This window comes from Mus musculus, chromosome 7 (genome assembly GCF_000001635.26).
Source record: "Mus musculus strain C57BL/6J chromosome 7, GRCm38.p6 C57BL/6J".
NCBI classification, from domain to species: domain Eukaryota; kingdom Metazoa; phylum Chordata; class Mammalia; order Rodentia; family Muridae; genus Mus; species Mus musculus.
The window spans coordinates 104408609-104431645 of NC_000073.6; the positions used below are offsets into that span (position 1 = coordinate 104408609).

Consider the following 23037-nt stretch of genomic DNA (forward strand, 5'->3'; position numbering starts at 1 on the left):
AGGTCAAAGATGAGTCTTACCTGCCTGCATGCTCTGCACAGAGATCCCTTAATTTGTTCTTCTGTGGTGCTGGGACCACTACTTCTCTGGGAACCATAACCCATGATGTGTCCTCTCTATCTCTGTCAGTTTATGTCAATATGAATCTTTAAATAAACTCTGATTCCCCAGTAATCCTTCACAGTGTCCTCTTGAACTTCCTCACTTATCTAAAACCTAGCACATTCTCCTTTAAAGGTGTTGAGTTTTGTTCTATTGCTATGTATTGTAAACTTCAACACAAAAGCAAAGCAAAGCAAATCCAACCAAAGCAAGGTCATCCTGTGTAACTGAGCCTGGCCACAGATGCACTGAAATTTTCCTGTCTCTGTCTCATTAGTGGTTGGATTTTATCAAAACCATCATGGCAACATCTGTTTGTCATTCCAATGGTACTTTATTGTGGTCACAACAAAGGGTAGAAAAAACTTAACAGATACAGTATCTGATACCTTCTATCTGCTAGAAGCAATATGAGTTCCTAGAAACATTCTATTGTTTACATTTCACAACATAACAGAAGGTTCAGTTATGGGTATCATTGTCATTATTATTATTTATTGTGAATGGAAAATCATAGATTTTAACTTACTTGATAATGAATACAGCTAAACAAATATCCTTTCAAAAAGTAAGTGTGAAAAGAAAAAAAATCATATATATCCACAACACATTAGAATATTCTTGGCGGCAGCTTCCAGGATCTAATATCCAGACATGAGAAGATCTATACCTTAGTTTCCTCAGTGCCACATAGAACATCAGTACAGCACATCTACCCAGTAATTAGCACAATCCCCACTTACAGAGTGTGCACTGGACACATTATACCTATTGATCTTTTCTTACTAAAAATAACATAGTCTCCTCTCATTTGTATGAGTTTCAGCCTAGATGTTCTGTAGCATATTTGTGAAGTAAGATGATCATCTCTCAGAGCTGGCTGCTTCCTTCAGCCAAGAGGGTCTAAGTAAATGAACACAGTTCATCACTCACAGAGGAAAGGGCTTTTACTCTCAGAGCCTTGTAAAGATTTCAAATTTATTTTCCTAAAATGACGTGTAATATAGGTGTGCTATTTTAGCAAAACTGAAAAACAAAAAAGAAAAATGAAACAAACAAAGAAAAGAACAAACAAACAGGCTTGAGATGATGTTATTCAGGGTTGTAATGCTATGTGGAGAGACAGGATTAGAACCTGGGTATTCTAAACACATGGTCTTAGTGGATATCATTTGAGATGTCTCCTTCTTAACTTTTTGATGAAACACAAGCATTGTGGTTAAACTGACCTTCTGCTAAGTCCCATTCCTTAAAGACAGACTCCTACATATAATTTCCTAAACTGCTAGACACACTGGAGAAGAACTTTCTCTCAGCTTTTTCAGTTTCAGAAAGAATGCAGCTGTGGAGACCTGACAGAGCTGAGGCAAGTAACTCAGGGGTAGAGCAACTCATAAGCACTCACGAATCCCTGGCTTCTATCTCTGGCAACACCAAAAAGAAGGTGTGCATACCGTTGTGGGCCTATGTAGTTCTGTCTGTAAGATCTGGGGTTTGCAGACCTTAAAGAATGGGGGGACTACAGCCTGATGCTGCAGACAACTTTATTTCAGTTTCACTGTGCTTTTAAACATGAATGTACAAAAGAAAGCAGGAAGGTTGATGAGTTCAGAAGAACCAAATCAGAAAAACATGGAAATACATACCAGTAAGAACATATTAACAAACCTTTCCTACAACTGTCTCAGGACAGACCATATAAACACAAGTGTCTGGTACTATGCTATAGATGATATCTTGAAAAAAATGAGATCAAGGCACAAGTCCATATTCAGAATTTGTACATTGAGGCCAGCATTCAGTATATCCTTGCACAGGAATTGGATCTATAGCTATGTTCTGACATCCAACAAGAGTAAACAGATCTTACAAATTGAATGCAGATGTTCTTTTTGCAGGAGGCACAAAATCACATCCAAAGCAATCCAGGGAACAAAATGTCCCTGAGGTTAAAGGCCCTCTTTCTTTTTCTCTGGGGCTTCTCTTACAGGTCCCTAAGACATTGTTCACCATGAGTCATTCTTTTGACTGTGTTTCTACAGAGATGGTGTTAGCAGAGGATCTATTTTACTTTGTGAGGAAACAACTATTTTTTTTTTTTTTGAATATGGGAAATGATACATGACAGTAATCATCTTGTGAACAGACAAGCAACTGGATCAAGGAAATGAATCTACAGTGGTTTGGGGTTAGAAGTGAAGGTCATTAAAATAAAAGGCCCAAGACAAAAAAGAAGTTAGAATGATGCAAGGGGTTTCTTGCATAAGATACACCAGACATGGGGGCACTGTATAAAGATATAGATGATATAGATATAGATATAGATATAGATATAGATAGATATAGATATAGATATAGGTGAAGGTTTAGGAGGGTGGCCCGCATATAGTCATTGGCTCTGAACATTTCATAGGATTAAAATATGGATAGACTTCAACAGGGAAGGCAGGGTCATAGAACCTATAGATGAGAGCACCGCAGTTAGAAACATCATAAAATGAGAGAGTGCCAGCTTTCCGATCCAGGAAAACTCCGACACGACTGGGACGATCAGGCAGAGAGATGACCAGGATACTGGAATTGTGGGTGATAGAACACTCATCAAAGGCCTTGTATACAGACGGATTCTTCATCCCTATAACCCAGTAGCCACATTTAGGCTGAAACAATACATTTTGTTTGATCTGAGAATGAAGGTTTTTTTTGATGCCCATTTCTTCCTTTGAGTGAAGTTGGGGTTGAGCACACTTTCCGTCATTTAATCCGAGGAGCCAGGCATCACTTCTAGATATGTCTACTTCCCAGTAATGCTTCCCTGAGGAAAGAGCTGGATATCCCAGGACACCCAAATGGTAGATCTCAGAAACTGGAACCGTATTGTAACTTCTATACTGTATTTGTCTTTTTTCTTTGTTAATGGCAATGACTGCATTGTTCCTTGCATGTAGAGTCATATGAACTGCAGAAAAATGAGACATATATGTTTTGAGTCAAATGAAACATAAGGTGCAACCTTATTTGTAACTTAAGCAACAGAAGCATAAGGAGAAAGAGCAAGGAAACTTGGAGAAGCCTTGTTTAAAGTCAAGCAGAGGCAGAGGGCTGCACATAGTGGGAGAAGCACCATGAAACCTGAGACTTAACAGAGAAATAAACTCTGGAAGACATTGAGAGGAGAGGGGTTCATGGTGCTGTGGTTTCTCCTTACCCCAGTATTGCTGGATATCCATGAGTCCTGAAATGATGAAAGTTCACAGCAGTAAATACAGTGAAGAAATCAAACCATTAAAGCCCATCACCTCTCCAGATGAGGGGAAAGTTTAGAAAATGTGATAATGTGTATGGGATAAATGATGATTTCCCACCACATACAGTGACATCATAGGGACATACTATCTGCTCTTCTCTGTCCCTCTACCCATAGTCAGAAATCTTACTCGCTTCTTTATGCAGTCTAGCACACCTAGAATCATACATGGAATCACAGAATTTAGCTGCACTCACCTTGATACACTTGCAGCATGCCTTTCAGATCTGGAGCTTGGAATGTTCTTTTTCTCTTTTGGGGGACAGTTTGGGGCTGTTGCAGGCTTAAGGACTGACTCCTAGGGGTAAAAAATTGACTTTCACATCACAAACCTTTGACTTTTGACCAGCACTGACTCCCTGTCATTCTAACCATAGATTACCTTGAACTCCCCTGAGAATTCTGAGAAGGAAGAGGGGATGTAGATTATTAAATGTAGATATATGGGACATACTTATGATCCTGATCACTTACTTGCTGTGTGATACTAGGAAAGTCTTATTCTCCAAAGCATAGTGCCTTAACGTCACACTCACATAATGTTTTTCTTCCACTTTCCCTCCTCCTCTCCTAGAAGTCTTTTAAACATGAATTAGTGAATTTTTAAAAAATTAAATTGAAGGTACAGAAAAATAATGTGTGGACTCGGAAGGGTGCCACATGTACTTAGAAGGCAGAGGCAGGGGATCTGTGATTTCAATAGCAACCTCTTCTACACAGTGAGTTCCAGGCCAGCCAGACCTAGAAAGAGGAACCCTGTTTGAAAAAACAAGAAATCATAAATGAGTAAATAGAAACATAGAAAAAAGGAAAGCAAGAAAGAAATAGATGGAAGATAAGTTTTCAAGAATCTGGTATAAATCCTTCAACAAAACTAAAAGAAGACAGCCACAAGAACAGAATGCCAACATTAACAACAAAAATAACAGGAAGCAACAATTACTTTTCCTTAATATCTCTTAATATCAATGGAGTCAACTCCCCAATAAAAAGACATAGACTAACAAACTGGCTACACAAACAAGACCCAACATTTTGCTGCTTACAGGAAACTAATCTCAGAGAAAAAGATAGACACTACCTCAGAATGAAAGGCTGGAAAACAAATTTCCAAGCAAATGGTATGAAGAAACAAGCTGGAGTAGCCATTCTAATATTTAATAAAATTGACTTCCAACCCAAAATAATCAAAAAAGACAAGGAGGAGCACTTCATACTCATCAAAGGTAAAATCCTCCAAGAGGAACTCTCAATTCTGAATATCTATGCTCCAAATACAAGGGCAGCCACATTCATTAAAGAAACTTTAGTAAAGCTCAAAGCACACATTGCACCTCACACAATAATAGTGGGAGACTTCAACACACCACTTTCACCAATGGACAAATCATGGAAACAGAAACTAAACAGGGACACAGTGAAACTAACAGAAGTGATGAAACAAATGGACTTAACAGATATCTACAGAACATTTTATCCTAAAACAAAAGGATATACCTTCTTCTCAGCACCTCATGGTACTTCTCTAAAATTGACCACATAATTGATCACAAAACAAGCCTCAACATATACAAAAATATTGAAATTGTCCCATGCATCCTATCAGATCACCATGGATTAAGGCTGATCTTCAATAACAAAATAAATAATAGAAAGCCAACATTCACGTGGAAACTGAACAAAACTCTTCTCAATGATACCTTGGTCAAGGAAGGAATAAAGAAAGAAATTAAGGACTTTTTGGAGTTTAATGAAAATTAAGCCACAACATTCCCAAACTTATGGGACACAATGAAAGCATTCCTAAGAGGAAATCTCATAGCTCTGAGTGCCTCCAAAAAGAAACTAGAGCGTGCACACATTAGCAGCTTGACAACACACCTAAAAGATCTAGAAGAAAAGGAAGCAAATTCACCCAAGAGGAGTAGACTGCAGGAAATAAACAAACTCAGGGGTGAAATCAACCAAGTGGAAACAAGAAGAACTATTCAAAGAATCAGCCAATCAAGGAGCTGGTTCTTTGAGAAAATCAACAAGATAGATAAACCCTTAGCCAGACTCACTAGAGGGCACAGGGAAAGTATCCTAATTAACAAACTCAGAAATGAAGAGGGAGACATAACAACAGATCCTGAAGAAATCCAAAACACCATCAGATCCTTCTACAAAAGGCTATACTCAACAAAACTGGAAAATCTGGATGAAATGGACAAGTTTCTAGATAGATACCAGGTACCAAAGCTAAATCAAGATCAGGTTAATGATCTAAGCAGGCCTATATCCCCTAAAGAAATAGAAGCAGTCATGAATAGTCTCCCAGCCAAAAAAAGCCCAGGACCAGACAGGTTTAGTGCAGAGTTCTATCAGACCTTCAAAGAAGACCTAATTCCAGTTCTTCACAAACTATTCCACAAAATAGAAACGGAAGGTACTCTACCCAACTCATTCTATGAAGCCACAATTACTCTGATACCTAAACCACAAAAAGACCCAACAAAGATACAGAACTTCAGACCAATTTCCCTTATGAATATCGATGCAAAAATCCTCAATAAAGCTCTTGCTAACCTAATCCAAGAACACATCAAAACAATCATCCATCCTGACCAAGTAGGTTTCATCCCAGGGATGCAGGGATGGTTCAATATATGGAAATCCATCAATGTAATCCAGTATATAAACAAACTCAAAGACAAAAACCACATGATCATCTCGTTAGATGCTGAGAAAGCATTTGACAAAATACAACACCCATTCATGATAAAAGTTTTGGAAAGATTAGGAATTCAAGGCCCATACCTAAACATGATAAAAGCAATCTACAGCAAACCAATAGCCAACATCAAAGTAAATGGTGAGAAGCTGGAAGCAATCCCACTAAAATCAGGTACTAGACAAGGCTGTCCACTCTCGCCCTACCTATTCAACATTGTACTTGAAGTCCTAGCCAGAGTAATTAGACAACAAAAGGATCAAGGGGATACAAATTGGAAAGGAAGAAGTCAAAATATCACTTTTTGCAGATGATATGATAGTATATATACGTGACCCTAAAAATTCCACCAGAGAACTCCTAAGCCTGATAAACAGCTTCAATGAAGTAGCTGGATATAAAATTAACTCAAACAAGTCACTGGCCTTTCTGTACACAAAGGACAAACAGGCTGAGAAAGAAATTAGGGAAACAACACCCTTCTCAATAGTCACAAATAATATAAAATACCTTGGCGTGACTCTAACTAAGGAAGTGAAAGATCTGTATGATAAGAACTTCAAGTCTCTAAAGAAAGATATTAAAGAAGATCTCAGAAGATGGAAAGATCTCCCATGCTCATGGATTGGCAGGATCAACATTGTAAAAATGGCTATCTTGCCAAAAGCAATCTACAGATTCAGTGCAATCCCCATCAAAATTCCAACTCAATTCTTCAACGAATTAGAAAGGGCAATCGGCAGATTCATCTGGAATAACAAAAAACCGAGGATAGCAAAAAGTCTTCTCAAGGATAAAAGAACCTCTGGTGGAATCACCATGCCGGTACTAAAACTGTACTACAGAGCAATTGTGATCAAAACTGCATGGTTCTGGTATAGTGACAGACAAGTAAACCAATGGAACAGAATTGAAGACCCAGAGATGTTGCGCGCGCTCAACTGGCCAGGAAGAACGACGCTGCTACAGGATCCTTCTGCACACATTTATTCAGTCCTGTTTCTTCTTTCTCCATATATCTCCCTTGTTTATATCTCCCTTGTTTATATCTCCCCTGTTTATATCTCTCTTGTTTTTATATCTCCCTTGTTTTTATATCTCCCTTGTTTATATCTCCCTTGTTTTTATATCTCCCTTGTTTTTATATCTCCCCCGAACCCTGGGCCTCTCACTCTTTTATACTCTCAGTTCCCATCCACGCACAGCAGGCCACGACACCTCACCAGGCACGCAGCTTCAGCTAATCAGGGCAGCAGGGGCATATCTCCATCAAACTGGATTCACTGGTATCCTGGTGCACCTGCGTAGCTCTCAAGATGTTTGTGTCTTATATGAGGAAGTCAGGTGCAAGTCATATGACTTAGCTGCAGTCCCTGGCGCCTTTGAGACTGCCGCCACACCCGCTCCCCACAATTCCCCCTTTTTTCTTTTTTGGCAGAGAGAATGTCTGTAGATAGCCCCCCGCAGCCATGCCCCTTACCCGTCCTTGGGTGACAAACAGCATTGGTTTGATCCCTGTCTTAGGTTGGTGACATGCCCAGGGAGTCTTATCACTGACTACCTCTCTATCATGCCAAGCCACACCTGGGGAGATTGTGTTTTGCTTGTGGCAGGTGCATCAAAAGGCCAGGATGTTAATTAACTTATGGCCAGATCTTAATTGCTGCAAGCAAGCCTCATGGGTGAAGGTAGAGGTCTGATCCCCAGTGTGCAAGCATAGGGGCCCTACACAAAACCATCCCTTAGGCTCATCACCCAGAGAGGTCTTGGCCAGCTCCCGTGTCGTTTTTCCTGGGGGAAGGGAACTAGGACACTGAACCTTCATGCAATCAGACATGCCTTCCACAGGATGCCAACAGCAAGCTATCCTCTGTGCAGTGCTTAGCCTCGCAACCCATGGCATAAAGCAGCATTATTTCTTTTAGAGTGGCAAACCGAATCTGAGGAGATTGTCCTGCCTCCACTGCAGCAAAAGCCTACGCTACCATGGCGAAAGTGTGGGCCGCACACTCTGCACCTAACACATGTGCCAAACACAAAACACACACACACACACACACACTATAACAAGCATACATCCCAGGGCTCTCACCCCCGCTCATCTTCCCTGAAGCAAGGGATAGATGGCCAGAGAGGCTATATCTTTAAGGGGAATTCAGGGATCAAAAAGCGTGGAAAGAATATCATGTTGAGCTGGTATCGGCTTCTGGAATACCGAAAGGATCTCTCATCTCGGCTCCATCCTTTGTGCTTGTGGGATCATCCACCACATCCACAGGGGCAACTGGATCAGGAGCCTCATTCTTGCAGCGTCTCACCAATCTCTCCGGCACCCAAAGAGGTTCCGTCTGGTCCTGTGGAAACACACAAACAGACCCTCTCGCCCACGTCAACACCTGATCTGGTCGATCCCCAGGGGAGATGGACACAATACCTCGTGGTAATGAGACCATAACCTCAATCACCTGTGTGTCCATCTGGGGAGTCAATATGAGAGTCAAGTTTTCACTAACTTCCCCTCTGTTAGGCAATGATTTCCACGCCCTTATAGGAATCTGATTCACCTGCTCAAACACCTGCACTGGATATCCTGTCTGTTGTTGTGCAAATCTACCTTGACCAAGCAGCATATCCCTATCCTCTCTGCCCTGCTTGGTCGGTGAAAATAGGACATCCCAGCAAGATTGTCTAACCTCTCTCCAAATCTCCGGACAGAAGGTCCGTCTATATGCGGCTGCTGAGGAGGCATAGGGAGGAGGCGCAGAAGCTAATTCGCCTTCCTCTTCCGCCTCTGCTCTTATATTTTGTCCTTTCTGTCCACCTGTTAACACTGTGTCTCCTTTCTTTTTCTTTTTTCTTTTTAAGCCCTTCTCCTCTTCCGACATACTTTGTTGCTCTGTAAGGATTTTCTGACCTGTCTTGACTGCCTCTACACACAAACAGTAACAGAGTCCATATATCAGAACAAACAAGACCAAAACTATCAGACCTACCCACAAAGGGTCAATGGGAGAAAAAAGCATAACTACACAGCGAGGATCTATTGATCACTACACTGAGGTTATCATAGTTCCTTAATCTATCCCTAAACCATGAACCTTAACTTGTCCCAAAACCAGGAACCTTAACTTGTCCCAAAGCCTGCTTCCTGGCAACTTTATATTTGCCTCTATTTTATCCGAGGTCCTTCCCAAACTCCTGGGGTCGCAAGTTTCACTCACCGTGAACTTACCCTGCCAGCAACCACTGACTGCTGAAAGTTCTGAACTCGGTGGGGGAGTCGGGTCCCCGTACGGGCCACCAATTGTCGTGCCCGCTCTCGACCAGCAAGAACGACGCGACCACCAGTCCTTCTAACAGCAGTTTATTCAGTCTTCATCTTTCTTCTTTCTCTTCATCAGTACCGTTCCCCAGCTGAAGAGTTCTGAATCCACGCCGGATCCTTCTCAACAGTCTGTTTTACGGGAACACTTTATTAACCCCTTCTTCCCCGTTATGCAGTTCTGAATCCTCCCTGTAGCAGGGGGTCTTCACTCATGCCTGAAGATGTTTCTTTTCCAGGGTTTTTTCGTCCCAGGTCTTCTCATCCTGGGTCTTCTCATCCCGGGTTTCGGCACCAACTGTTGCACGCGCTCAACTGGCCAGGAAGAACGACGCTGCTACAGGATCCTTCTGCACACATTTATTCAGTCCTGTTTCTTCTTTCTCCATATATCTCCCTTGTTTATATCTCCCTTGTTTATATCTCCCCTGTTTATATCTCCCTTGTTTTTATATCTCCCTTGTTTTTATATCTCCCTTGTTTATATCTCCCTTGTTTTTATATCTCCCTTGTTTTTATATCTCCCTTGTTTTTATATCTCCCCCGAACCCTGGGCCTCTCACTCTTTTATACTCTCAGTTCCCATCCATGCACAGCAGGCCACGACACCTCACCAGGCACGCAGCTTCAGCTAATCAGGGCAGCAGGGGCATATCTCCATCAAACTGGATTCACCGGTATCCTGGTGCACCTGCGCAGCTCTCAAGATGTTTGTGTCTTATATGAGGAAGTCAGGTGCAAGTCATATGACTTAGCTGCAGTCCCTGGCGCCTTTGAGACTGCCGCCACACCCGCTCCCCACACAGAGATGAATCCACACATTTATGGTCACCTGATCTTCGACAAGGGAGCTAAAACCATCCAGTGAAAAAAAGACAGCATTTTCAACAAATGGTGCTAGCACAACTGGCGGTTATCATGTAGAAGAATGCGAATTGATCCATTTCTATCTCCTTGTACTAAGGTCAAATCTAAGTGGATTAAGGAACTCCACATAAAGCCAGAGACACTGAAACTTATAGAGGAGAAAGTAGGGAAAAGCCTTGAAGATATGGGTACAGTGGAAAAATTCCTGAATAGAACAGCAATGGCTTGTGCTGTAAGATCAAGAATCGATAAATGGGTCCTCATAAAATTGCAAAGCTTCTGCAAAGCAAAAGACACCGTCAATAAGACAAAAAGACCACCAACAGATTGGGAAAGGATCTTTACCTATCCCAAATCGGATAGGGGACTAATATCCAATATATATAGAGAAATCAAGAAGGTGGATTCCAGAAAATCAAATAACCCCATTAAAAAATGGGGCTGAGAGCTGAACAAAGAATTCTCCCTGAGGAATACCGAATGGCAGAGAAGCACCTGAAAAAATGTTCAACATCCTTAATCACCAGGGAAATGCAAATCAAAACAACACTGAGATTCCACTTCACTCCAGTCAGAATGGCTAAGATCAAAAACTCAGGTGACAGCAGATGCTGCTGAGGATGTGGAGAAAGGGGAACACTCCTCCATTGTTGGTGGGATTGCAAGCTTGTACAACCACTCTGGAAATCAGTCTGGCGGTTCCTCAGAAAATTGGACATAGTACTACCGGAGGACTCCGCAATACCTCTCCTGGGCATATATCCAGAAGATGTCCCAACCGGTAAGAAGAACACATGCTCCACTATGTTCATAGCAGCCTTGTTTATAATAGGCAGAAGCTGGTAAGAACCCAGATGCCCCTCAACAGAGGAATGGATACAGAAAATGTGGTACATTTACACAATGGAATACTACTCAGCTATTAAAAAATGAATTTATGAAATTCCTAGGCAAATGGATGGACCTGGAGGGTATCATTCTGAGTGAAGTAACCCAATCACAAAGGAACTCGCACAATATGTACTCACTGATAAGTCGATATTAGCCCAGAAACTTAGGATACCCAAGATATAAGATACAACTAGCCAAACGCATGAAATTCAAGAAGAACGAAGACCAAAGTGTGGACACTTTACCCTTTCTTGTAAATGGGAACAAAACACCCATGGAAGGAGTTACAGAGACAAAGTTTGGAGCTGTGACGAAAGGATGGACCATCTAGTGATTGCCATATGTAGGCATCCATCCCATAATCAGCTTCCAAATGCTGACACCATTGCATACACTAGCAAGATTTTGTTGAAAGGACCCAGGTATAGCTCTCTCTTGTGAGACTATGCCGGGGCCTAGCAAACACAGAAGTGAATGATCACAGTCAGCTATTGGATGGGTCACACGGCCCCCAATGGAGGAGCTAGAGAAATTACCCAAGGAGCTAAAGGGAACTGCAACCCTATAGGTGGAACAACAATATGAACTAACCAGTACCCGGGAGCTCTTGTCTTTAGCTGCATATGTATCAAAAGATGGCCTAGTCGGCCATCACTGCAAAGAGAGGCCCATTGGACTTTCAAACTTTATATGCCCCAGAACAGGGGAACGCCAGGGCCAAAAAGGGGGAGTGGGTGGGTAGGGGATTGGGGGAGGTGCGTATGGGGGACCTTTGGGATAGCATTGAAAATGTAAATGAGTAAAATACCTAATAAAAAAAAAGAATCTGGTATAATAGTCATAGAGCATGAAAAAGCCATATGAAAAAAGGCTAGACTTGAAACACTTTGGTCAATGAGGACACTATTAGTCAACATCTGCTTCTTCAAGTTCTCTTGTTAAGATGAATAAATTTGGAAGAGGAGACAGGAAACCACACTTAGGCTGACACACGCTTCACATGTTAGGATGAAGCCTGATGGTGACAGTTGGGTTGTCACACTTTACACAGAAGGGTGAGGCTTCCCACAAATCTGTGACCTATGTGGTCCACCTGCAGTCATTTTTTTTCACCATGCTCACAAACTGTCAAGTCTCTTTTGAAAAAAATCTAAGTGCAATCACAAAGGAAATCTGGATCTACTCTATCTCCAGGAGAAATACACAAAATATTTGGGAATTTTTCCATACACAACTTCGTGAAAACTGCAGACACAGAGGACATACACTATCTATCTGCACTTGTCACCTGCAGATCCAGAGCTAAATACAAGCAGACAGTATGGAGAGAATGATGTATTTATGAGGAGTCCAAAAGTACCTGTAGGTCCAGTTGTTTCATCTCACCACTGATCCAGCTCATTAGATATCCATAACTATGTCTCCTAAAAGAGAACCTAATTTGTTCTCAATAGTTACAAAACGTCCAGATACTCCCTTTTTCATCCTCTCCTTTCCTCTTCCTAGAACTTCAGAATAGCTTTATATATAAATTCTGCAAAACCCCAGAGATATTTATTCTAATTGAATATCAAATAATTCTCACCACACAAAGGGCTATACTCCCCTATCAGCCCAGACATACCTTCTCAGGACACAATTTGCACCCTAGGGAAAAGTGAGAAAACACCATTAATAACATGTTCTTCATGTTCTTGCAAATACTGCTTACACTCTTATTGGCTGAAGAGACAAAGTCAAAAGAGAATCAAATCAGTCACCCTCAGTTCCCCAAGAAATGATATAAATATGGTGCATGTCTCTTTATTTGACTTATATGTAAATTAATAGACTCTTTCTGTCTTATGTTACCAGGCATTGGAGACCAAAGATGATGAAACCATACTTTGAAAACTTACATAGGTTTTCATGTGCATATTGTTAAACAAATAAACACATGACCTTTCTCATGCTACATATTAGGTATCTGTTACCTTACTGAAAACTTCTATGTATGAGAAGCTGAATTCTAGATTCTTTTAATAATTTAACCATTTCCCCCCCCTCTGTTTTTCTTCTCCTTCTGAGTTGTCCTGACAGGTAAGAAGTTGATCTAAAGAGATATTCATGTCTCTCAATTTGACCATCAAACTGTTTAATCACAGAGACTCCAGAGAAAGGAGGATTTCTCAAGGATCTCATATTCGAGAAGGAAAACAGCTCTATCCGGGGGAAGAGCTGGTCTCCTCAAAGAACTTCAAACAAATAATGACTTGTCTGACCATCTTAAAGTGTGACACTGTGACGTAGATCATGATGGGAGAATGATGGACAGGACCACATCTTGACTTAAATTATACACATGTTCATATTCTTGGCTCTCTACTTAAACTTTGATCTCACTTAGGGAACATGAAGATCCACAGAGGGTTTTTTTTTTTAAATCTCTTCCTCTCCTTTCAAAACATGGCCCCCTTTAGTAAATCTCCTTTTTCTGCTTTCCAATATTAATTACACTCCTTTATTTTGGCTTATTGAGGACAGACATCAAGACCTGACTGGCCAGGTCGTTTGTGATATGTTAAATAAGTACTGTAATTTGCCATTTAGCCTACGTTTGAAAGGTAACACTATGCAGGAATTCTTGAATGTTTGGGTTCCACTGGATATTGGTAGATACATGTAAAGTTACATTCTTAAAGAACGACAACCCTTCTTCTTCCTGCAGTTAAGAATTACCAGTAGCTCCTTGACTGTGTATGAGCTTTCTAAGCAAGTCTACTTTCATACTTGAGTTTGGCTTGCACAGTTCTTGGGTTTGATATCAAAACCAATCTTAGTTTATATGGGCTGCTGCTAAGCTGTATTCAGAAGAGTGTTTTCCTTGGACTCATCCACATCTGGCTCTTACACTCTTTCTGCCCCCTTTTCTGCAATGACCCCTGGGCATTTGAATTAGTGGTGCAGTATATGTGTTCTATTTAAGGCTGGAAATTCTGCAATCTCTTGCAACTTTTACCTTGAGAATTGCTGAGTAAATGTGCTGTTCTGCAGCTCACTATGTAGGACAGGCTGGCCTTGAACCCACCTAAGATTAATTTATTTTTGCATCCCAGCTGCTGGAGTAAAAGGTGTGGGCCAGCAGACCTTGATCTACAATAGAAAGCCTATATTTTCTGTTTATTATTGTGGGCTGTTCATCTATATATTTTTTATTTCTGTATATTAGAAGCTTTGAATTTCTGAGACCACAGGCTATTGCATATGTATTTATTTTATATGACATAAACAAATGTAGATTCCATAGTAAAAGGAATTTTGTGAGAGAACTAATTATTCTAGATGTAAATGAATTCTGATGAATAAGTTTGTCCTCATGAAGAACTCAGTATGTCCATGTCCACCGAATCATGAGTATAATAGATAAAATAATGGGTCAATTGGAGAACTCGTCAACAGATGAATGGATAAAAATGATATGGTCGTGCTCGCTTCGGCAGCACATATACTAAAATTGGAACGATACAGAGAAGATTAGCATGGCCCCTGCGCAAGGATGACACGCAAATTCGTGAAGCGTTCCATATTTTTTTAAAAGACATAGACTAACAAACTGGCTACACAAACAAGACCCAACATTTTGCTGCTTACAGGAAACTCATCTCAGAGAAAAAGATAGACACTACCTCAGAATGAAAGGCTGGAAAACAATTTTCCAAGCAAATGGTATGAAGAAACAAGCAGGAGTAGCCATCCTAATATCTGATAAGATTGACTTCCAACCCAAAGTCATCAAAAAAGACAAGGAGGGACACTTCATTCTCATCAAAGGTAAAATCCTCCAAGAGGAACTCTCAATTCTGAATATCTATGCTCCAAATACAAGAGCAGCCACATTCACTAAAGAAACTTTAGTAAAGCTCAAAGCACACATTGCGCCTCACACAATAATAGTGGGAGACTTCAACACACCACTTTCACCAATGGACAGATCATGGAAACAGAAACTAAACAGGGACACACTGAAACTAACAGAAGTGATGAAACAAATGGATCTGACAGATATCTACAGAACATTTTTCCCTAAAACAAAAGGATATACCTTCTTCTCAGCACCTCATGGTACCTTCTCCAAAATTGACCACATAATAGGTCACAAATCAGGCCTCAACAGATTCAAAAATATTGAAATTGTCCCATGTATCCTATCAGATCACCATGCACTAAGGCTGATCTTCAATAACAAAATAAATAACAGAAAGCCAACATTCACATGGAAACTGAACAACACTCTTCTCAATGATACCTTGGTCAAGGAAGGAATAAAGAAAGAAATTAAAGACTTTTTAGAGTTTAATGAAAATGAAGCCACAACGTACCCAAACCTTTGGGACACAATGAAAGCATTTCTAAGAGGGAAACTCATAGCTATGAGTGCCTTCAAGAAAAAACGGGAGAGAGCACATACTAGCAGCTTGACAACACATCTAAAAGCTCTAGAAAAAAAGGAAGCAAATTCACCCAAGAGGAGTAGACGGCAGGAAATAATCAAACTCAGGGGTGAAATCAACCAAGTGGAAACAAGAAGAACTATTCAAAGAATTAACCAAACGAGGAGTTGGTTCTTTGAGAAAATCAACAAGATAGATAAACCCTTAGCTAGACTCACTAAAGGGCACAGGGACAAAATCCTAATTAACAAAATCAGAAATGAAAAGGGAGACATAACAACAGATCCTGAAGAAATCCAAAACACAATCAGATCCTTCTACAAAAGGCTATACTCAACAAAACTGGAAAACCTGGACGAAATGGACAAATTTCTGGACAGATACCAGGTACCAAAGTTGAATCAGGATCAAGTTGACCTTCTAAACAGTCCCATATCCCCTAAAGAAATAGAAGCAGTTATTAATAGTCTCCCAGCCAAAAAAAGCCCAGGACCAGACGGGTTTAGTGCAGAGTTCTATCAGACCTTCAAAGAAGATCTAACTCCAGTTCTGCACAAACTTTTTCACAAGATAGAAGTAGAAGGTATTCTACCCAACTCATTTTATGAAGCCACTATTACTCTGATACCTAAACCACAGAAAGATCCAACAAAGGTAGAGAACTTCAGACCAATTTCTCTTATGAACATCGATGCAAAAATTCTTAATAAAATTCTCGCTAACCGAATCCAAGAACACATTAAAGCAATCATCCATCCTGACCAAGTAGGTTTTATTCCAGGGATGCAGGGATGGTTTAATATACGAAAATCCATCAATGTAATCCATTATATAAACAAACTCAAAGACAAAAACCACATGATCATCTCGTTAGATGCAGAAAAAGCATTTGACAAGATCCAACACCCATTCATGATAAAAGTTCTGGAAAGATCAGGAATTCAAGGCCAATACCTAAACATGATAAAAGCAATCTACAGCAAACCAGGAGCCAACATCAAAGTAAATGGAGAGAAGCTGGAAGCAATCCCACTAAAATCAGGGACTAGACAAGGCTGCCCACTTTCTCCCTACCTTTTCAACATAGTACTTGAAGTATTAGCCAGAGCAATTCGACAACAAAAGGAGATCAAGGGGATACAAATTGGAAAAGAGGAAGTCAAAATATCACTTTTTGCAGATGATATGATAGTATATATAAGTGACCCTAAAAATTCCAACAGAGAACTCCTAAACCTGATAAACAGCTTCGGTGAAGTAGCTGGATATAAAATTAACTCAAACAAGTCAATGGCCTTTCTCTACACAAAGAATAAACAGGCTGAGAAAGAAATTAGGGAAACAACACCCTTCTCAATAGCCACAAATAATATAAAATATCTCGGCGTGACTCTAACGAAGGAAGTGAAAGATCTGTATGATAAAAACTTCAAGTCCCTGAAGAAAGAAATTAAAGAAGATCTCAGAAGATGGAAAGATCTCCCATGCTCATGGATTGGCAGGACCAACATTGTAAAAATGGCTATCTTGCCAAAAGCAATCTACAGATTCAATGCAATCCCCATTAAAATTCCAACTCAATTCTTCAACGAATTAGAAGGAGCAATTTGCAAATTCATCTGGAATAACAAAAAACCGAGGATAGCAAAAACTCTTCTCAAGGATAAAAGAACCTCTGGTGGAATCACCATGCCTGACCTAAAGCTTTACTACAGAGCAATTGTGATAAAAACTGCATGGTACTGGTATAGAGACAGACAAGTGGACCAATGGAATAGAATTGAAGACCCAGAAATGAACCCACACACCTATGGTCACTTGATCTTCGACAAGGGAGCCAAAACCATCCAGTGGAAGAAAGACAGCATTTTCAACAATTGGTGCTGGCACAACTGGTTGTTATCATGTAGAAGAATGCGAATCGATCCATACTTATCTCCTTGTACTAAGGTCAAATCTAAGTGGATCAAGGAACTTCACATAAAACCAGAGACACTGAAACTTATAGAGGAGAAAGTGGGGAAAAGCCTTGAAGATATGGGCACAGGGGAAAAATTCCTGAACAGAACAGCAATGGCTTGTGCTGTAAGATCGAGAATTGACAAATGGGACCTAATGAAACTCCAAAGTTTCTGCAAGGCAAAAGACACTGTCTATAAGACAAAAAGACCACCAACAGACTGGGAAAGGATCTTTACCTATCCTAAATCAGATAGGGGACTAATATCCAACATATATAAAGAACTCAAGAAGGTGGACCTCAGAAAATCAAATAACCCCCTTAAAAAATGGGGCTCAGAACTGAACAAAGAATTCTCACCTGAGGAATACCGAATGGCAGAGAAGCACCTGAAAAAATGTTCAACATCCTTAATCATCAGGGAAATGCAAATCAAAACAACCCTGAGATTCCACCTCACACCAGTGAGAATGGCTAAGATCAAAAATTCAGGTGACAGCAGATGCTGGCGAGGATGTGGAGAAAGAGGAACACTCCTCCATTGTTGGTGGAATTGCAGGCTTGTACAACCACTCTGGAAATCAGTCTGGCGGTTCCTCAGAAAATTGGACATAGTACTACCGGAGGATCCAGCAATACCTCTCCTGGGCATATATCCAGAAGAAGCCCCAACTGGTAAGAAGGACACATGCTCCACTATGTTCATAGCAGCCTTATTTATAATAGCCAGAAACTGGAAAGAACCCAGATGCCCCTCAACAGAGGAATGGATACAGAAAATGTGGTACATCTACACAATGGAGTACTACTCAGCTATTAAAAAGAATGAATTTATGAAATTCCTAGCCAAATGGATGGACCTGGAGAGCATCATCCTGAGTGAGGTAACACAATCACAAAGGAACTCACACAATATGTACTCACTGATAAGTGGATACTAGCCCAAAACCTAGGATACCCACGATATAAGATACAATTTCCTAAACACATGAAACTCAAGAAAAATGAAGACTGAAGTGTGGACACTATGCCCCTCCTTAGAAGTGGGAACAAAACACCCATGGAAGGAGTTACAGAAACAAAGTTTGGAGCTGAGATGAAAGGATGGACCATGTAGAGACTGCCATATCCAGGGATCCACCCCATAATCAGCATCCAAACGCTGACACCATTGCATATACTAGCAAGATTTTATCGAAAGGACCCAGATGTAGCTGTCTCTTGTGAGACTATGCCGGGGCCTAGCAAACACAGAAGTGGATGTTCACAGTCAGCTAATGGATGGATCACAGGGCTCCCAATGGAGGAGCTAGAGAAAGTACCCAAGGAGCTAAAGGGATCTTCAACCCTATAGGTGGAACAACACTATGAACTAACCAGTACCCCTGAGCTCTTGACTCTAGCTGCATATGTATCAAAAGATGGCCTAGTCGGCCATCACTGGAAAGAGAGGCCCATTGGACACGCAGACTTTGTGTGCCCCGGTACAGGGGAACGCCAGGGCCAAAGGGGGGGAGTGGGTGGGTAGGGGAGTGGGGGTGGGTGGGTAAGGGGGACTTTTGGTATAGCATTGGAAATGTAAATGAGCTAAATACCTAATAAAAAATGAAAAAAAAAAAAAAAAAAAAAAAAAAAAAAAAAAAAAGAAAGAGGCCATGACTTTGAGAAGTAAGAGGGCACATGGGGAGACCTGAGGATGGAAAAGGAACAGGGGAAATGATGGAACTATTCTTTTGTCAAAATGAAAACAAGATTTAAATTGATAGTTTTGGATAATGAAAAAGAAAGCCATCACAAAAAAAAAAAAAAAAAAAAAAAAAAAAAAAAAAAAAAAAAAAAAAAAAAAAAAAAAAAAAAAAAAAAAAAAAAAAAAAAAAAAAAAAAAAAAAAAATGATATGGTCATCATGTATATTAAAATATTCGGCACTTTAAAGCAAAAGTATTGTCATTTGGTACTTTTCTGAACTCAGAGAATTCATTATATGCACCTAGCTGTAAACAAAAACCCATCAGAAGTGATATTATTGAAATATGTGTCATGTAAACATATTTTATCTCACAATGGTAAATATTAGAGTGGGGTTATCAGGGGCTGGAGGCAGAGAAAAATGATCATACTTATTAGTCAATAGATAAAATTGCAAAATTATGAAATGTGTTTGCTCTAGTTATTATGCTAACTAGCTCATTTTAGATATAGATGCATCATTCTATCTATTATGAATGTTTTCAGTTATAATTAAAATAACGCAATGGAAAAGAAGCAATTAGAGGACTATGAAGAATTTCTAGAACCAGCAAAGTCTACAAGATGATAATTCATGTGAAAGAAAGAAATTCCTGCAGAGGTATACATACTATAACTTTGAAATAAATCATTTAAAAATATGATAGAGATCAAAAACTACAACTTTATACCTCCATAGATAAAGAAGACACCTTTCCTATTAGTAATTGGGGACAGAATCAGGGACAAATTCTTTGAGTTCTTAGATGGTACTTCCACCAACAACAGCATCCCAGTCCATTAGCATCAGAGGCCATGAGGGTAAAACTCTCAACTCATCAGAGGAAGCAATGAACTCTACTAATTTCAAATTCTGGTAAAGTGACTAACTTGACAGTTGAAAATGTGCTTCACATATGCTCAGCAATAGAGCAGTGTCATAATACCCATGAGGCAAGAGATCTTCTTTCTAAGGTTCAGCTTCAGTTCTGAGAAGTTGTTGACAAACCAATAAAATACAATTTCCTTTTGGCATTTATGTGTGCAGTAATTCCTCCTGCCTGTGAAAATGATTCAGGAAAGATTTCAGGAAGAACTCACTATCATCACTAGGAAGAATATAGCAGCAGAGACGGAAGGCAATAGCTTCCTGTCCCCTGACTCTCAGACACTGGGACCTCCTGCTGTCTTACCTGCAGCATTTCTAAGGTTGAGAGCTCCAAATGATGTTCCACATCTGAGATGAGGTCTCTCACCAACTCTGTCTGATCCTCCAGCTCATTTTCAGACTCTTCCAGCTTTTCCATAACCTCTTTCTTCTCTTTCTTCAGCTTCTGCAGCTCCTCATTCTCCTTGGAGTCCAGGAGGTCTCTTAGTCCTTTAAACTGTCTCTGAACATTTTCTACATTGATCTGTATTTGGTTCTTCATGGGTAGGAAAAGAGAGAGGAACTAAGTCAGTCCAAATGGGAATAGGACACAGAGAAATACTGCTCTGGGAGGGGACCTTTCACAGGGAATTGAGCTTGGGAAAGGGAAGGGATTCTTACGGAAGCAGTTTTTTACTTTTAATGTCTGTTCAGGACATTCCAAAACAAAGATCTTAGGTCACCTTTACCAAGGCCATGTGAGCCAAAGTGGGATGACTGGATGAGACTCAGTTTCTAAACAGTTGTCTAAGATACTTGTTCCTCCTGAAATAGTTCTCATTCTACCTCTGCACCCTTAAGAGTAGCTAAACCCTGAGACTAGAACTGTGGCCTGTTCCCAAACATATTTCCCAACAATGTGCGTTTCAGAAGCCACCACAGGAGTAGGACTCAGTAGCTATTCTGACCAAGTATCCTGCATGGTGCCAGCTCCTCACAGCTCAGGGATGATACACTGACTTTGCATCTCCACCCAGGGGAACCAGTAGGGAGGAGTATCAAGGCTTCTTGACCTCATCAACTCCCAAGAAGTTAAGAACCCAGAGCTGCCGGGTGGTGGTGGTGCACGCCTTTAATCCCAGCACTCGGGAGGCAGAGGCAGGCGGATTTCTGAGTTCGAGGCCAGCCTGGTCTACAGAGTGAGTTCCAGGACAGCCAAGGCTACACAGAGAAACTCTGTCTTGAAAAACCAAAAAAAAAAAAAGAGCCCGGAGCTTCTTTCTCAGGTCCCTCTTGGGCACCTGGCTGACACTGCTAGGAAGAGTCTCCACTTGCCTCCCAGTCAACTCTCTGCAGTTGAAGGTCATCCTGCCATTCATCACATATTTTTGCCTTTTTCATCAGCTTCCACAGAGCTCCCTGCAGCTTCTCCTGTGAGAAAGGAATTGTAGCACAGTTAAATCTTGTGATTAGTTAGGACTGCTGTTCCTAAGGAAAGGGCAACAAACTCTTCTGGAAGGACAGGAAGCCTCAGACTGTTGACTTTTGAAAAACTTGTGTCAATATTTATGTACACAAAGTATGTAAATCTTAAGTGTCTATGACTCAATTGTTTCTGGTATTATATGTAAATGAACCCCATAAATGAAACAGAGGAATCTCTTTTAGTCAGTCATCCCACTCAGTAGAAACCTTTTATTTTGCTTCCAGCATCAGAGAACCTGGACACTTTTGTTAGTTTTCTGATCACAACTATGTATATACATCACATGCCCCATACAATGTCATATTTGACACCTGCACTTTTTTTTTTTTTTTTTTTTTTTTTGTAAAACTGGATCATGTTGTGTAGCCCTGGCTTGCCTGTAGTTACTGTGTAGACAAACATACTCCTGAAACTCAGAGATCCATGAGCATCAGCTGTCATGGCTCTGAGATTAATAACTGTGCCACAACATTGGCCATGTGAACATTCTTTTTTCTTTTGTCTTTTCCTCATTTTAATTGCATTTTTTGTAGTTAAGTTTCTTTCTTTTACTGAAAATCACTTTTCATATGAGACAGAGTTTCTTGGTGTAGTCCTTGCTGTCCTGGAACTCACTCTGTAGATTAGGTGGGCCTCGAACTCAGAAATCTGCCTGTCTCTGCCTTTCAACTGCTGGGATTAAAGGCATGTGCCACCATTGCCCGGCTTCAAGGCATCTTTTAAAAAAAGTTTTATTTATTCAAGTATATGAGTGCTTTCTTTGCATATATGCCTACAGAACAGAAGAAAGCATCAGGTTCTATTATAGATGGCTGTGAGACACCATGTGTTTGCTGGATATTGAAATCAGAATGTCTGCAAGAACAACTATTGCTCTTAAGTGCTGAGTCATCCCTTTAGCCCCATACAATGCATTCTGATTAAGTTTTTCCCTCTCATTACCCCTTCAGGTTCTTTACCACCTCGTCTCCTCTCCTATCCAGATCCACACTCTTGGGTATCCTGTTAGAAAACAAAGAGGCATGTGTTGTCTGCAGCACTAGGGAGAGCAGACCCTGTACCTTTCCTGAACAGCACAGCAATGCTGATGATCCTGGTGGCAGGGGATTGGGTGAGCTAACCCAAGGGTGTGAGCTGAGAGAGCTGGATCTGCCAATTGTCTGCTGTGAGGTGACATGGGCAAGGGAGAAATTATATGCTCCCTCACCCCCAAATATACATCCCTTGCTATCTCTGGGAGGCAGGAGAGCTGTCCCAGCGGTCTTCTGAACAGGAGATGTGGCCCTCCTCCTCATCTGCTGCAGCACGTGGGAGAGTAGGGCCTGCCCCTCACTTGGGCAGCATAATAGACCTGACTCTGCTGA

General features: G+C 40.7%; 1 protein-coding gene and 1 non-coding gene across 3 annotated transcripts in view; one reads left to right on the plus strand and one right to left on the minus strand.

Moving 5' to 3' along the window:
- Positions 1-416: 416 nt before the first annotated feature.
- The window catches only part of Trim30a (tripartite motif-containing 30A), a 56169-nt gene continuing 33548 nt past the window's right edge, over positions 417-23037 (minus strand). For both annotated transcript variants that reach the window (NM_009099.2, NM_001357467.1), the window contains exons 3-8: positions 21523-21618; positions 20513-20743; positions 12827-12849; positions 3607-3707; positions 3311-3337; positions 417-3061 (exon numbers count right to left, since the gene is read on the minus strand). In NM_009099.2, the coding sequence (NP_033125.2) occupies positions 2469-3061; positions 3311-3337; positions 3607-3707; positions 12827-12849; positions 20513-20743; positions 21523-21618 (1071 nt within the window). In that variant the 3' untranslated portion in view covers positions 417-2468. The remainder of the gene's footprint in view (positions 3062-3310; positions 3338-3606; positions 3708-12826; positions 12850-20512; positions 20744-21522; positions 21619-23037) is intronic.
- Positions 14666-14772, plus strand: Gm25405. Its single transcript, XR_003947126.1, has one exon. It is a non-coding gene; the product is annotated as a U6 spliceosomal RNA (small nuclear RNA).